This window comes from Pinus tabuliformis, chromosome 8 (assembly GCF_031772625.1).
Source record: "Pinus tabuliformis cultivar Carrire ecotype Pingquan chromosome 8, CPIR1, whole genome shotgun sequence".
Classification (NCBI taxonomy): domain Eukaryota; kingdom Viridiplantae; phylum Streptophyta; class Pinopsida; order Pinales; family Pinaceae; genus Pinus; species Pinus tabuliformis.
In genome coordinates this window covers 1,213,311,469-1,213,327,914 of record NC_142294.1, presented here as the reverse complement: position 1 = coordinate 1,213,327,914, position 16,446 = coordinate 1,213,311,469, and the positions used below count along the sequence as shown (strand labels likewise).

The window sequence follows — 16,446 nt, the reverse complement described above, 5'->3', positions numbered from 1 at the left end:
AAAACACTCTTCCTCTCCCTATAAATATATTTAATTTTGCACCCAATGCCCTATCATGCACATGGTCATACAGACATAGTTTTCAATCACTTGCATATTCAGTAAGGTTTTAGAATGCACCCCACTTTTATATGCATGTGTGCACATACAGATCTAGTGGGTCTTTAGAATGCACCCCACTTTTATATACATGTGTGCACACTATAATTGCAAATATACTTTCCTTTATTCATTCTTTAGGCACCATAATAGGCTTCCCCAAAAAGAAAAATAAACTTTTAAAGAATAATTATTTGCATACTAGTATGGTAGGGTTCTCTTTACTTTATCCTTTTTCCAACATTTCTATGATGCCATGATAATACAAGATAGATAATTTTCTCATTCTCCAATGATTGATCACAGATATTAAGTCAGTGGCACTAAAAGAGTCCATTCAATGTCATTCGTAGTGTAAATGCAAAGGAAACTCCTATAGCTACCTTAACAGCAACATGAAAATATCTAATAATAAAACTACAAAAAGCTTAAGATATTCGAAGAAAGAGAACAACAGAGACAAACAATGAATATGTAGTGAAATCTCCATACGTACATGTCAAGTGTTTATGGAACTAGAAGATGAGGTTAGAAGAGAGGGGAGGGGAGAAGTCTCATCATGCGAGACCTCAATCACTATGAAGGATTTGATGCATTTTGAGAGGGTCATTAGGAGAGTGCTTGTGGTTGATGGAGCTTGACTGTGTAATCCCAGGATGGAGCCTTGGAGGAGCCTTAGATTGAGGAGACCCATCTTTGCTAACACAAGGCTAGGAGGAAGAAACTACAAATAGAAGACTGGTTTCTAAGTTGAGCTTGGAGAGTGGTAATTTATGTTGAGGTATTATGTCTCTGGCATTGTGACCTCTTAGAGTTGCTCTATTTGATGATCTGATGAAGAGTATCCTAAGCTCTAGGACGGGAGTTCCTTGAAAGTGTCTTGAAAGTAGAACAACCGAGTAGGCGGGGGGTTGGTGAAGAAGAGAGTAGAGGATCCTAGATAGAGAGAAGCACCAATGATTTTTATCTATAGATTCTATAACTAAGAATCTCCCTTAGAAAAGAGCACGAAAAGAGATAAAGATCTCTATTTTGGATAATGAAAAATTGTGAAGAGGGAGCCACTTAGATCTTAGTCAAGGCATTAAAACTTCCTTTTGATCTTTTAGAAATGTGACATTTGAAGGCTAGGAGATCCTTAGACTTAGCCTCTTACAAGTGGGAAAGTTGATAGATCAAATCTAAGCGACGAAGGTCATGATTGATCTTGCTCCAAAGATGATGGGAGCCCACACAAAACTAACCTAGGGGGAACTTGAGGGCATGCATCTATTTTTCCGAATTCTTTGGACTTGTTAACGCTTTAGTTGATTAACTTACTATTTAATAATTCATAATATTATTGATCCTTTAATCTTTTTTTGAAGGATTGATTGTCTATGGTTTTGACGAATTGTGTGTCAGGTAATCCCTGAAAGAGAAAAAAATTAACTACATTAGTGGTTTTTGTATTATTATAGGGATTGTCTATAGTTTAAATATTCTTGCACTATTACCTTTGATATCAGACGACCAAGGAAAAACTCGGGAGATGATTGCACATGGAATAATGCTTATTAAATCTTTGCAACAAGCTAACAGGACAAGAGACAATTATCATCATAACAGTTTTCGAGGGTTGGGGGTATAGTAATATAGATACTCATGCCTAGTTTGTAGCACTTGAAATTTCGCAGGGGACCTTTATTTGCAAAAGGTGAAAGACAAGTCTTTGATTTCATTATTTCTAGTGTGTTATAGTCAACTTAGTTTAACGTATGGCTATGCGGAAGAAACATCCATGAGATTGATGCTCTAAGAGGCTGTAAAGTGTTGTTGTGTAAACTTTTCTTCATTTGAACAGGAGGCAGAATTGTCTCTTTCATTTATGGCATTGTAATTATCATGTTCTATGACTGCATTTCTTATTTTGATTTCTATATTACTGATATTAAATAATTGAGGTCTAGGATTCAAGGTTTTTCTTCACAAAATTTTCCTCTTGCTGGGAGGTTTGCTTAACATATACATATTGAGAATAAATTTCTTTTGTTCATTCACACACATGTCTTCCATTTTCAGTTAATGCAAAAGCAAGCTTCGGATAACTACACTGGACTAATAAAATAAATACCATAATAAATTTTATAATCAAAAAATATATATAAAGAATCCAACGTATCCAACAACTTAAGAACCAACAATAACCCACTAAAAATTTATAAGGACGAGCCAACAACGTCAGAGCCAACAATAACCTAACACAACTGAGAAAACTTCAGTGCTGACGACGGAGAAGCACACGGATATTTTATTTTATCATAGAAAAACAAATGTACACGATGATTCAATTGAATTAAAAATACACCCAATAAGATCCGTTGAAGCTTTACAACAGGAGAACAGACAGAATTTTATTATTCGGCAATGGTCGAGCCGATTGACAGCTTCTCTACGAGTTTCCTTTCTCGTTTATTCCAGCTCCGGTCGAGGATTCCAGGCCGCCAATTCAATCTTACCTGAGCACGTGTTTGACTACTCCAGGAATATGAACCTCGGAAAAGTAATGTGTCCAATCAATGCATTTTACGTCGAAGTTGAATGCTTTTCTGTCTTCCGCCGAAATCTCTCTGAACAAGTTTTCAGTATTGGTTGTATCGAACCTGATAAAAGGCCAGAGATTCGGCTATCAAAAAGAAAAATCGTATACAAAGTTTGACAAAAAGAAAAAATAATGTAGACACGGGCATTACCTTCCCTGAAAGAAAGCGTAGGGCTCATACAACTCTGCTAAATACATGGCCAAGTTGTAATTTCGGAGCATACGAGTGTAATGTGCTCTGAACATGTTGCAGAAGACACTGTCCACAAGACCAAGCACCTGTTCAACATGACCAATGCAAGCAGTTTTAATTAGCTAACTGTTCTGCAACCATTAAGGCAGATTTTGTCACTTCACGTTTTCCATAAATCCATGTCAACTTCATTATGATGAAGGAAAATATCCAAACTTTTGAATCTTTTATTACAATTTCTAAATCTTTGTTGAAAAGAAATGTGGAGGAGATGCTTGCCTGTAGTGGTGCTTTGTAACGTGTAAACATGTATCCCCGAAAGCTGCTCATGCTCTCCAGAAACAGCGGCGGTTTTACGCGAACTATGTTTCCATCTTTGCCAACACAACGATTCTTCGAAAAGTAATTATAAGCGGCGTCCGTTGCAACAGAGGAACGCAACGGGTTTCCAGTAGATGATGCCGTGTGATAAATAAAGAGACCATTCTGGGAAGCATGTGTGGCCATAGCTACTATCATCGCGTTTACAACCATATCTGCTGGAATCTGCTCTTCAAGTAATATCATTAATAAACAAACATATTTTTATAGTTATGAACAATAATATGGGGGCAAGCGATTGGAGATAAATGGTGGAAGGAAGTGACTAACCACGTCAAGGATGAGGTTTGGGTCGGCTAAGAAGGATGAAATTCGTCCTTTTCCGTATGCTACTATAAGAGTGTCTATGGTTCTGCAATTATACATTCCAAAAAATGCATATCATCAGTATTAATAATGTGATTTTAATTGTATACAAAGGCTAGGTTCTCCCCAACCGGTATTTCTATGATTGAATTGTGAAAGGGTGATGGTTCAACTTAGCTGTGTATAGCTGGGTCCATTTTATGGAGCAATCATTATACATCTTTGCAGTGGTTGCTTCTGTAAAATAGTGGAATCATGTATCCCTAAATTGAAATTGAGAAAGGGTTATGGTTTCAACTTTCAACCTATCTGGGTATAGTTTTGCTTATTTCAAGAAGCAATTAGCACTAATAATAGATGTTGTCCAATGTTGTCCAACTAATGTGGAAAGATGGCAATCCTTAAGCACTCTACATACTATGATACTTGTAATGATTACTACTGAAAATTGGATAAAACCAGGCATCACTGAGTTGAGATTGTGAAAAGTGTGATGATTACTGTCACCTATAACCAGGCATCACAGAGTTGAGATTGTGAAAAGTGTGATGATTACTGTCTCCTATACATGCTTTAGCTCATTTACACAAAGCAATCATTAATAATCTATATTGTGAATATTGTGAAAAGTGTGATGATTACTGTCACCTATACATGCTTTAGCTCATTTACACAAAGCAATCATTAATAATCTATATTGTGAATATTGTTTTTCCATGACGAGGTCATGTATGTCAGTTGAAACCCTCATGCTCAATTTCTGGTTATTTAATAAATTCAAATCTATACTCACTGATAACAATATCACAAAAGAAACTAATTTTTCTGGATTGCAAAATATGGTTGATTACGAATACCTGGTGCCTTCCATCCAACCAGGGAAGGGCTCTGCCAAAGTGCTTTCAATAATACTTGGTCGGAGAACCACCACTGGAAGATTTCCTCTCAGATTTTCTACTAGCATGTCTCCCATGGCTTTGGTGAATGTGTAAGTATTCGGCCACCCAAATCTCCTAGCCCTGTTAAGACCTCCATGAATGAACCTAACTCCCATTTTCAGATTTATACATCTATGCAAAGTACGATTAAATGGCTTCTGAGGGTGACAAACCTCTCTAAGCCCAATTCTTTTAGACGTTTGGTATCTGCATCTTGTAAAGAACTTTGGCCTGTGCGGGTAGACGAGTTCATATGTATCTCGGTGAGTGTTTTCTCCAGCAAATCAATTTCCGCTTTAATGTCTACGAAAGGTGGACCGCCTTCGTCCTCAGGTCCATTGCCGGCCGTTATAGTTTCTCCCATCTCCACAGGCTTCTCCATAATTCTTCCTTTTCCATGTCCTATAACGTAAGCTTTTGCCACATTAAACAAAGATAAGTCTAAGTCTGTGAATGTATGAGGATGGTAATTCTTTTTTTATTTATTATAAATGGAGGAAATTTGAACCTTTAGTATAAAAAGATATAAGTAATATGAAAACAAGTTCTATTACTAATTTGGTAAGAAATTCGGATTTTTATTTTTAGTGAAGGAAGATAGAAGTAACAAGAAAACAAGTTTTATTATTATTTATGATATTTAGAATTTCAGAATTTTGGTATTTGGAATAAATTTACAAATATTCCACTTAAATTTTCTGAAATTTTAGTTTGAGACATAAATTTACAAAAATCTCACTTTATTTACCAATTTTAACCTTTTTTTTTTTTTTTTAATACTTTTCTATTTTAGATGTGAAAAAACTTTGTGGACATACCTGTTATGCTACATGATTGCACATATAGAAGAAAACAATAATCTTGGCTGGACAAAAGTGTAATCCAATCAAGGCATGAAAGATGAGGTTGGAATATGAAATTATCGTAACCTTAACCATGAAAGATAGCGATGGAATAATGAAGTTTTCATTATTCTGTAGTTTTTTTAATCTTGCATAGAGTTTGAGTCTAAATTTAGAAAGTTTTAATCATGCATTTAGTTTTAACATTCTCAAAGTGTTAATCATACAGGTAGCTTTTTAAGATTAAGGGTTTTGTGTTAATCATACAGGTAGCTTTTTAAGGTTATGGGTTTTTCTTTAATATTATATATCTAAAAGATAATGCGTCTATTTACTTTTTAAACATCAATTAATTTAACCTATTTAAATTAACAAAGCCTCAAATTTATTTTATTATAAGTTAACCAATTTTAATTGACAAAGCCTCCACTTTATTTTATTATAAGTTAAGCAATTCGAATTAACAAAGCCTCGACTTTATTTTACTATAAGTTATGTAATATATCTAAATACTGTAACAATCTGGTTTTCCTTGTCTCTCCGTCGTTATATTTAAAGTTCTATATTATGTCATGCACTTTTATGTTTATTGATCATCAATGTTGATGACACAGTATCATGTATCTTATTAAAAAATACAATAAACTATAAAGAGTGATGACGCAATTAATTGGAAACGTATTGATTTACGGTGGTTATTGTAAAATTTTGCAGATGTATCTTTGATGAAAAGTTTAACGGTGTATTTTATTTAATATTAAAATATTAATCTTGATTTTCGATCAAATAAGAGTTATGGTAAACAAATTCAAAGAATGTTTGTGTTAATTTTGTTAGAGAAATTAATTAAAATAATAAGTTTGAAATGTATAAAGATAATAAATACAAATTTAAAAATTTATATACTTCAAAAAATTACAATTTTATTAAAATATATATCATCAAATTCAAAATATATAAATTTATATTTATATTTTAATCATTTTAAATTTTTTATTTTAATCAATTTTAAATATTGATAAAAAATATCTATATATAAATTTAACCGTGATATAATATTGATTCTGTTGATTTGGAAGGCAGAATTTTTTAACCAATTCCAAAACTATATACCCAAATTATAAAAACATATTCGTTCATGTTTTACCCTAGATTTAAAATTAAGTATGATTGATTTCTGACCACTCATTTTAGTTTTTAAAATTCTTATAAAATCGTTACCTATTTACTTTCACTTACACTTTATAGTTGGTTGACAAGGTGCATTAATTGATTTAATTTAATTTGCAACTTAGCTAATAGTACCTTTAACGTCATAATATTTAACGTCATAAATTTTAACGTCATAATATTTACGTCATAAATTTTATAATATAAATATATTATAATAATTATATAAATTAAATGATTGTTAATATAAATAAATATATAAATATATTATAATAATTATATAAATTAAATGATTGTTAATATAAATAAATTATATATTTATATACATTACAAAACCGGAAAAAAAATTAACAAATCTGAACTTAACAAATTTAGTCACCGTTTATAAAATATTTTAAAATTAAATCTTCAAACGTATAACTCCATATTATTATGAGTACAAGCATCTTCCCTTACCTGTTGACACATGCAGAAGGATTTGAAGCTTCCGGCATCGTTTGGCGAATTCCACTATATTTTGAGCTCCCTTTGTGTTGACGTTGAGAGAGGTATCATATCTACATTTTGCAAGAGCGTTTGGTTGAATAAGTTAGGTTTTGCAACCGAGATAGGTTAGGTTTTGCAAACAGAGCCTTTTCCTAGGTATAACTAGAACTAGGCAAACCTGTCGTCAAACGCTGTGCTTGCTGCGTTATTAACAATGGCGTCCAGATTTTCCCAGAGATGCTCTCTCGTGGCCTCCTCATCAATTCCAAGATTATGATCCACTGCAACGTCTCCAACAACAGGAACGACTTTCTTGAATATGAAGCTTTCAAAATTGTCTCCGTGTTGCTCCCTCAGAATCTTGAACAACTCCAGCCTCATAACCTGTCATTCAAAGGGGTTTGTAGGTCTACGATTAATTTCTAAGCACTGAGGAGATCGATTGGAGGCATTCAAACAGTCAAATATATAAAATTTACACGGATAATTCGCCCCTTAAAACGTCATTGATCAAATATTATACAGAATTTTTCGTTGAATCTATTAATTTTCTAATTCTTAATATTTTATATCATACAAGAGCTAATTCTACACTTATATGGATTGCAGATTCCGAAAATATCTTAGAATCTTATTTGACATCTCCCATAACTATAACCATCGCAAACCATCGCATTATGAGATATTCCCCAAGTCTAAATAAAGATAATTCCAAGAACCACAACCCAAAAGACCATTGGTGAAACTCATACTATCATAAAGCTATAATTTCTATGAATTAACATGTTGGATCAATCTAAAAAGACAACAACCCAAGAATCAATGGATTAAACTTTGCACTAGCATAAATCTATAGTTTTCATCCGTTTTTGAATCAAATTTATACATAAAAAATTAATTCTCAATGAATGTCCGTATGAAATTTCTTACTTCCTTTTGAAATCGGTTTCTGGCAGACTCTACATCTTCAGCCCTCAGCAAAACATAAATGCAGCTAATCTCAGGCTGTATACGCAAGATTTTCTCCACGAAAACTGCACCAAGTAAACAACCCTTAACAATTTGCTATCATGAAACCCAAAGGTATGTAAAGATCAATTTAACATTAATAAAGCCTAACATACTTTTGCCTAGGAAACCGGTTGATCCAGTCACTAATATGTTCTTGTCCTTGAGAAATCCTAGAACGTTCGAAGCCATCTCTCACTTAACACTACACAAATCTGGCAGATCCTGCTGAAAGAATGAGTAGCAAATAGGTGTATCTGATAGGTGTTGATCGTGAGTATGGAGGAGTTTTTATGTATCATGCAGGATGCTTGGACTGAAGTGGGCAGTACAGGAATTCACTACATTGTGTTTAAGTTTTATCTTTTCCAAACCTAGAAACGTGCACGAAATATTTCAGGGAATCGAACCAGTTACGATACATACAACCCGCACTCAATCGCTTAAATTGTATCATCATAATGACATTGCGAAATCATTATATACATGTATGGTCGAAGATCGTTTGTAATGACACATAATGAGTAAACGGAAGCGAACTACTCACTATTGTATAGGTATGTAGTGTAAATTATCGACTACATATGTCGCTACACACGAAGTCGAGAAAATTGGATAGGTGAACAAGAGACTCCTTACCAATCAGCCAAGTGATGCAATGACTTTACACTACTTTGAATGTGCAGACCTGTAGCGAATATGTGACGAAGCAACATAACACCACCAATACTTCATAAATTTTGAAATTGCAAATCAAACAACGACACCTCGAAAATCTGTTTGACAGTGTACTGCCTTGCACGTTCGATACTTTGACAAATGACTGGCCTTCTTAGACTTGCCACTGCCTTGCACGTTCGATACTCTGACAAACTTGCAAAACCTGAATAACTTTAAAATGACAGTCGCCTTTTTAGACTTAACATTTGCCAAAATTGAAGTTGGGTGCGGAAATTGCATTTGCCAAAATTGAAGTTGGGTGGGTAGGCGAACAATCTACCTCCCACCCACTAGAAATAGATGTTAAATTACTAAATCAAATTATTATTGTAAGGGCACTTTTATGTATTCATAGTAGATGCTGATGACATACTCCGAAGAGGGATGTATCCTTGTTAAAATTACAGCAAAGTTCAAAGAGTGTTGTATATTAGTTGAGGATCCAATTAATATAATATTATAATATTATAATTAATATAATATTAATATAATATACATGTTGATTTTTTTCTCAGAAAAAAAATTAGTTGAGGATCCAATTAACTGGAAGGGTATTGATGTGTAACACGGTTTTATGGAAATTATCATTATTTATTTATTTTTAATTAATTTTTGAAAATTAAAATTAAAAAAATAAAAATAGTTTTATTTTTTAAAATTTTGAGTTATGTTTTGTTGACAAAAGCACAAATTTAAAATATATAAGGATAATTTGGACAAATCTAAAAATTTATAAATTTTCTTTTATACATTTACAAGACATTACAGTTCTATTAAAAAATATATTATCAAACTCACACAAATAAAAATAATATTTTAAAAAAATTACCTTAAAATTCATATTTTTATTTTAATCATTATTTTAAATTTTTATTTTAATATTTTAATAATAATAATAATAAAAAAATACTTATTTTTATTTTAATTATTTTTTAAAATTTTTATTTAATTTTTTTAAATAATAATAATAATAATAATAATAATATATATATATATATATATATATATATATATATTTATATATTTCTTTAATATTAAATTTAACTTTCATAATATTGATTTTGTTGATCTCCACAGGAAACTTTTTAACCGATTTTAAAACCTAAAAACATATATCTAAAACATGAAAATAGATATGTTATGAGTTATAATTACTTGTCTACAACTAGCATTAAAATTACTTTTGATTGGTTTCCCCGACCACTCATTTAGTTTTTAAAATTCTTATAAATCGTTACCTATTTGTCCTCATTTACCGTTCACAGTTTTTGGTAAGGTGCATAATTTGATTTAATTTTCATCAAATTACTTTTTATTATGATGAAGGAAATTGAAAATAGAAATATTATAAAAAAAAGTTATTAATCATATTTTATATGATAAAAAAATCTCTTTGTTTAGAGAAGTGTAACTGCCTAGGGTATCGTAAATCTTTAAAGTAATTTTACTATGTAGATTTGACTCGGTACATAATTGTTTAGGGAAAATTTGATGAAAACAATTTTTTTTTTATAAGTTTATTTTGTTTTTAAAAAAAATAAAGTGTTCAAAATTCCTTAAGAGACCCAAAATGAGATTTTCAGTAGAGAGTTACTCTCTTTCTCCCTAGAGATAAAACATCTAAGAGGGATAAAACATTGCCAAGGATAGCAAGGGAAAAAGAGTTGGAGGTATCTCGAGAAAGGGAGAGAAACATAAGATCAGGTAGGACACTGCTGACAACACTCTTGAGCTAGGTTGTGAACTAGTGGATGTGGTGGAGATCCTGAGGAGGGATGTGTGGCTGTGCCAGTTTAATTCTTCAATTCGAGTTAAGTTTGGTGGCAGGGTTTTGTGGTGTGTGACTTTATTGTGGTTTAATGTTTGTTGTCTACCCTCTATACTGACCTCGGGCTTGTGACTAAGGATTATCACTTTCACCAAAGGTGTTTGGAGGTCATTTCTCCTTTGTGATAGTTTGGCTCTGCGGGTGCTCTGTGTTCACTTCATATTCACGATGGATGGTAAGTATTGTGCCATGTTTGCTTCGTATGGCGGTTTAATGTGCTTTGTTGGTTCTCTGTGGTTTATTGGTGCTATGCCTTTGCTCGTTCTCTGTGGTCTGTCGTTGCTATGCCTCTGCTCATTCTCTGTAGCGACTCACTACTCTGGTGTTTGGAGGGTTTCAGGTCTTCTTCCTCTCGCAAGTCTGTTTATCTTTGTTATTTGCTTTGAGCTCATCTCTATTTGGTTTGTGGTGATTTGTTTGTTGATGTGGGGTCTGGTTATGGTTCGGCTCTGCAAATCTCAGGTCCCTGCTTGGCTGCTGCACAGGACGACTCGGTGCCCTCAATCTCAGGTAAGCTCCTCCTTCCGATTTCAATTTCACTCCTTGTTTTTAAAGGTCCTAATGCTCTGGCTCCTTTGTGCGTAGGCAGAACGTGTCCATGGCTCATCCACTGGTGGAAACCCTCTGTTGTGGGTCTCGGCTCTCATCCTCCGTCTTGAAAGCGGTTCTTCTCCAGGTAAAGTCCTCGTTCTCCTTCTAGTTGGCTATTCACTATTATCTTTTTTATTTTTGTGGTTCAATACTGACCACTTCCCTGCTCTGTGGTGGTGTGCAGGCCCTTCTAGGGAAGCGCTGCTCCATAGCTTCGCCTTGGGAACTGCTTGCAGGCTTAGGGAACCTGGGTAGGGTCTTTCCATGGCTGTAGCGGTTTCTTGCTTACTTTGTTTGTGTCTAGTTTACAGTTGTTTTGTCGCTTGCTCTTATTTGTAACTCAGCTATATGCTTAAGGTTTTGGGTCCTTTGTATCTGTATGTGATCTCTGAGGTGTTCATGCCCTTGCTAGAAGATTTAGGCGTAGCCTGTGGATTGTAATGTGTTTTGGTTTCATGGGTTTGGAACCCTTCAAAATTTCCAGGTTACATATTTTGTACAGTGAATTTTTATTGAACGAAAAAATGAAAATCCAGAAAAGAAATCTATGTGTTGGTGTACCTCTATTTGGTTCTCGGTCTTGAAATCCTGCTTGTTACTGAATGCTTGTCGATGCTTGTTCGAATCTTTTGAAAAGAAATGGTTGCACTGTCTTTCTTTCATTTTGATGCCTGAGACATCTATACACAGAGAGTGTAATGAAATCTAATCTACTTTATTAAATGACATATTTTCAATTGTTAGCCATCATAGGAATTCAAATAATTTTGGGTTACAACTTTTGGGCTCTCTCTCCTCTCAGGATGGCAGCCCTTCCCTCCTCTCTGATTTTTCCTTTTCAATCCATTATCAGCAGTTCCTTTATAGTTTGAGGAACTGTTCCTCAGTTACTTTTCAGTTACTAAACAATTTCTTCAAACAAGTTCCTAACTAATCCTATTTTGTCTAATTTAAAAACTAACAATGGCTGATTCAGCCTTAATTTAAAATGACACAAAATGAAACTAAATGAAACAAAAACTTGAAGTGTTTTCCTCTCTATCTGTCAAAATAAAACGAAAATAAAAAACATCTCCCAACTGTTGCCTCTTCACTCGGATTCTCCTGCATCAGGCTCTTGGGGTAAATTAAACTCATGGATCCTGTCCATGAGTTCTTTAATAGAGTACCTAGTGCTTTGAATCTAGCTAGCATCTAACCAAGAACTATCTTCAATAGGATGACCCTTCCACTTGACTAGGTACTACAAATATTCATTCCTTCGAGTCCATCTGGCCACCTGGGTATCTAGGATCTGTCCGATCTCTAGAGGCTTTGCTGGGGGCATTTGTTTAATCCACGAATCATTCTCTTTCTGGGTGTCCGTGTTCATCTTTCTAAACTGTCTTCTTCATCTGCTGCAGTGGAGGGGTACAGATCTGCCACATTGAAAATGGGTGAAATTCTAATACCTGGGGGTAGCTGCAATTCGTAAGCATTCGCAGAAAACTTTCGAAGAATCCTGCAAGGCACAACTTTTTTCCATTTCAACTTGTTGTATTCGCCTTTAGGTGTGCTAATACCAGGTCTCCTATGTTTAATTGTACCTCCCACCTTTTCAAATCTACCTTCTGCTTGTATCTTTGGCTGTTGTCTTGCAATTTTAATTTCACCTATTCATGAAGATCGTTGATTTCCTTTATGAAATCTTCACCATTAGCACTCGTACACTCCAGCTGTCCCAAATCCCATAACTCATGTACTCCATGTGGGTGCATTCCATATAAGATCTGGAAAGGACTACTGCTAGTGCTTCAGTTGGGCAAATCGTTATAAGAAAATTCCGCTTGTGCAAGCACACGATCCCACTATTGAAATTTTTTTCCAACCAAACTCCTCAATAAGTTTCCTAGACTTCGGTTCACCACTTCGGTTTGACCATCTGTCTGCGGGTGATAAGCTAAGCTGAAGCTTAGTTTGTTGTCTAATTTTTTCCATAGGGTTCACCAAAAATGTCTTGTAAAATTAACGCCTTGATCCGAAACAATAGACTTCGGAAAGCCATTTAATCTGAATATCTTGGTAAAGAACAAATGTGCTACATGTGTGGCGTCACTGGTTTTCCTGCATGGAATGAAATGTGCCATTTTGGTGAAACGATCCACCACCACCTTGATGGAATCGAATCCCCGTTGTGTCTTTGGCAGACCTAAGACAAAGTCTAAACTGACAAAGTCCCATGCTCTATTCGGAATAGGCAAGGGCGTATACAACCCTGTGTTCTGGCTATGTCCCTTTGCAAGCTGACACACTTTGCATCTAGTCACAAACCTCTGTACATCTCCGCGCATCTTGAGCCAATAGTAAAAGTGACTCAATTGATCCAAGGTCTTGTCTATGCCAAAATGTCTGGCTAAACCTCCATTATGCTTTTCCTAGATTAAGTTCTCTCTCATCAAACATTCCGAAATACACAACTGCGCTCCTTTGAACAGTGACCCTTCCTGCATATTATGGTTCAGCCATGAACTGTTATCTCTCAACAACGGATTTTGGCAAGCTTCATAAGCTTCCTTAAAATCTGCATCTGCCTCATACAAGTCCTTAAGATGTTCAAATCCTAATACTTGTATCGTATTTTCCTATAGGATCAAATTCCTCCTGCTTAATGCATCTGCCACTTTGTTGGCTTGACCGCTAATGTGTTTCAACAGAAACGTAAAACTCTGTAAGTACTCCACCCACTTCGGATGTTTATGGTTCAACTTATGCTGCTACATAATATACTACAATGCAAAATTGTCTGAAAAAAAGACAAATTCATTGGTCAATAGGTAATGTCTCCAATGCTTCAGCGCTTGAACCACTGCGTAAAATTCCTTGTCATAAGATGTGTACTTCTGCCTAATTTCATTTAGTTTCTCACTGAAATAGGCTACTGGCTTGTCCTCTTGACTGAGCACTACACCAATGGCTATCCCACTGGCATCACAACGAACTTGAAAATGTTTGTTAAAGTTTGGTAATCTGAAAATCAGTTTTTCAATAATTTTCCTTTTGAGCAGCTGAAAACTCTTCTCTGCCATTTTTGTCCAATGGAAAGGCTGATTTGTCTTCTTAATGGTGTCCAACATGGATTCACAAATCCCACTGAAATTTTTAATAAATTTCTGATAAAAACTTGCCAATCCATGGAAACTACGTACCTCAAACAAACTTTTGCGAGATGGCCAGCTAACTATGGCTGCAACCTTTTCTGGATCCATTTTTAGTTTATTCTCAGAAATCACAAATCCTAAATAAATTAATTCTTTCTTGGAAAAAGAACATTTCTTCAAATTTATCAGTAATTTATTCTGCTGTAATTTTTCCAATACATACCTTACGTGTCAAAAATGTTCTTCCTTCGTCTTGCTGAAAATAAGTATATCATCCAGATATACAATCACAAATTTTCCAATGAATTCCTTTAGCACCTCGTTCATCAACTGCATGAATGTGCTAGGGTGTTGCTCAATCCAAATGGCATAACCAACCATTCATACAAGCCTTCATTAGTCTTGAAAGTTGTCTTCCACTCGTCACCTTCTCGAATTCTGATTTGGTGGTAGCCGCTTTTCAGTTCTATCTTTGAAAAGTATGTTGCTCCTCTCAAACAATCCATCATGTCATCCATTCAAGGTAAAGGGAACCTGTACCTAATAGTAATCTTGTTAATGGTTCGGGAATCCATGCACATTTGCCACTCACCTCCTTTCTTGGGAGCTAAAACAGTCGGAACTGCATAAGGGCTTAAACTCTCCCGAATCAGTGCTTTATCCAACAAATCCTGCACTTGCTTCCGAATTTCTTCATTATCCTTCGGACTCATCTGGTAGGCAGCCTTGTTCGGCAAACTAGCTCCTAGAATAAAATCAATATGGTGACTAATGCTCTGCTTTGGTGGTAATTCGTCCGGTAGATCATCTACCACAATATCACTGAACTTTTACAGCATGTCCTATATCTCTTTAGGTATGTTGATGAGTTCAGTATGGATCAATACTGGTTTTGGTCTTCACACAATTGCATACTTCACCTCATCATCCTCCATCTGTTGCAAAAACTCTTTTCCGCCTAACAATAGTGCTTTTGTCCCATTGGTTTCTGCCGCATCCTCTTCCTTCATGTGCACTAGGTTATGCTTTATCCCATCTTTAACAAACTTGTAACAATTTGTTGGCCCGTCATGGACGACCTTCCTATCATATTGCCATGGTCTGCCCAACAGAATATGGCACGCAACCATAGGCATGATATCGCAAGTCACCTTGTCCTTGTACTTGCCAATATGAAACTCTACTTCACACTGCTCATCGACCAATAGTTGGTGGCATTTCTGCAACCATGACACCCTGTATGGAGTTGGGTGTTTCAACTTCTTCAAACCCAATTTTCCCACAATTTTAGTAGCTACCAGATTATCAGTACTTCCACTGTCTATAATTAATTTGCAGCATTTCCCATACGACTTGCATACAGTTCGGAACAATGCTTTCCACTGTGTCTAATCATCTACTTCCTTAGTTGGTTTTAATAATACCTTGTTCAACACCAAGGCTTCCCCAGTCTTTGGCATATTTTCCACCTCCTGTGGTGGTGCCTCCGCTTCATCGGGCTGAGTGACATATGCTCCCCTCTGCCTAGTTTGTTCATTTTCAGGACATTCAAAGGACCTGTGTCCCCACTTGTGACACTGATAGGCATTTCCTCTACCTATGCCATTACCTCTTCCTCACTGGTATGACCTTCCTCCTCCGGTGTTACCTTCCCTTTCACTTTGTATCGAAGTCTTCGAACTACTGCCCTCTTCATGGCTATTGGCAGTCCTACCTCTGCCAAAGGTCTATCCCCGACCTCTACCAGAGCCACGTCCTCTTCTGGCATTTTGTTTCCTAGCAATCTTTTCCTCCGCCTTCAAAGCACTCTGATAAGCTTCCTCTATGGTCTTAGCAGAAAGAATACTAATTTCGTCTGGGATCTCCATTCGTAGACCATTCACAAACCTCACTGTTTTATCAAGGGTATCTTCAACATAACCAGCTCTCAGGTTAACTTTATAAAATTCTTCATTATATTCCTTCATAGTCATCATTCTCTGCTTCAGGTTCTGTACTTGTCTATAAAGGTAAATTTGATAATCTTTAGGCAGAAACTTGCTCTTCATTCTAGCAACCATCATGTCCCATTTTTTAATCAACGGTTTGTTTAATCTCCTCCTTTCTGCTTGTACATTGTCTCACCATAGAGCTGCATGTCCCTTCAATTTGGTGACAACAAACCTT

The 16,446-nt window shown here is 35.3% G+C and overlaps 2 protein-coding genes across 2 annotated transcripts; both read right to left on the bottom strand.

Annotated features, from left to right (window-relative positions):
- Positions 1-2,363: 2,363 nt before the first annotated feature.
- LOC149239737 (putative fatty acyl-CoA reductase 4) lies at positions 2,364-8,344 on the bottom strand. The gene is made up of 10 exons (XM_089367185.1): positions 8,121-8,344; positions 7,927-8,030; positions 7,175-7,380; positions 6,967-7,067; positions 4,672-4,912; positions 4,418-4,579; positions 3,525-3,606; positions 3,153-3,419; positions 2,832-2,959; positions 2,364-2,741 (listed from the first exon to the last, which is right to left on the bottom strand). The coding sequence occupies exons 1-10, from the start codon at positions 8,194-8,196 to the stop codon at positions 2,594-2,596; spliced, it is 1,515 nt and encodes a 504-aa protein (XP_089223311.1). The 5' UTR covers positions 8,197-8,344; the 3' UTR covers positions 2,364-2,593.
- Positions 8,345-13,546: 5,202 nt separating this feature from the next.
- LOC149239736 (uncharacterized) lies at positions 13,547-15,976 on the bottom strand. Its single transcript, XM_089369954.1, has 4 exons — positions 15,929-15,976; positions 15,196-15,500; positions 14,873-15,102; positions 13,547-13,626 (listed from the first exon to the last, which is right to left on the bottom strand). The coding sequence occupies exons 1-4, from the start codon at positions 15,974-15,976 to the stop codon at positions 13,547-13,549; spliced, it is 663 nt and encodes a 220-aa protein (XP_089226080.1).
- Positions 15,977-16,446: the final 470 nt, after the last annotated feature.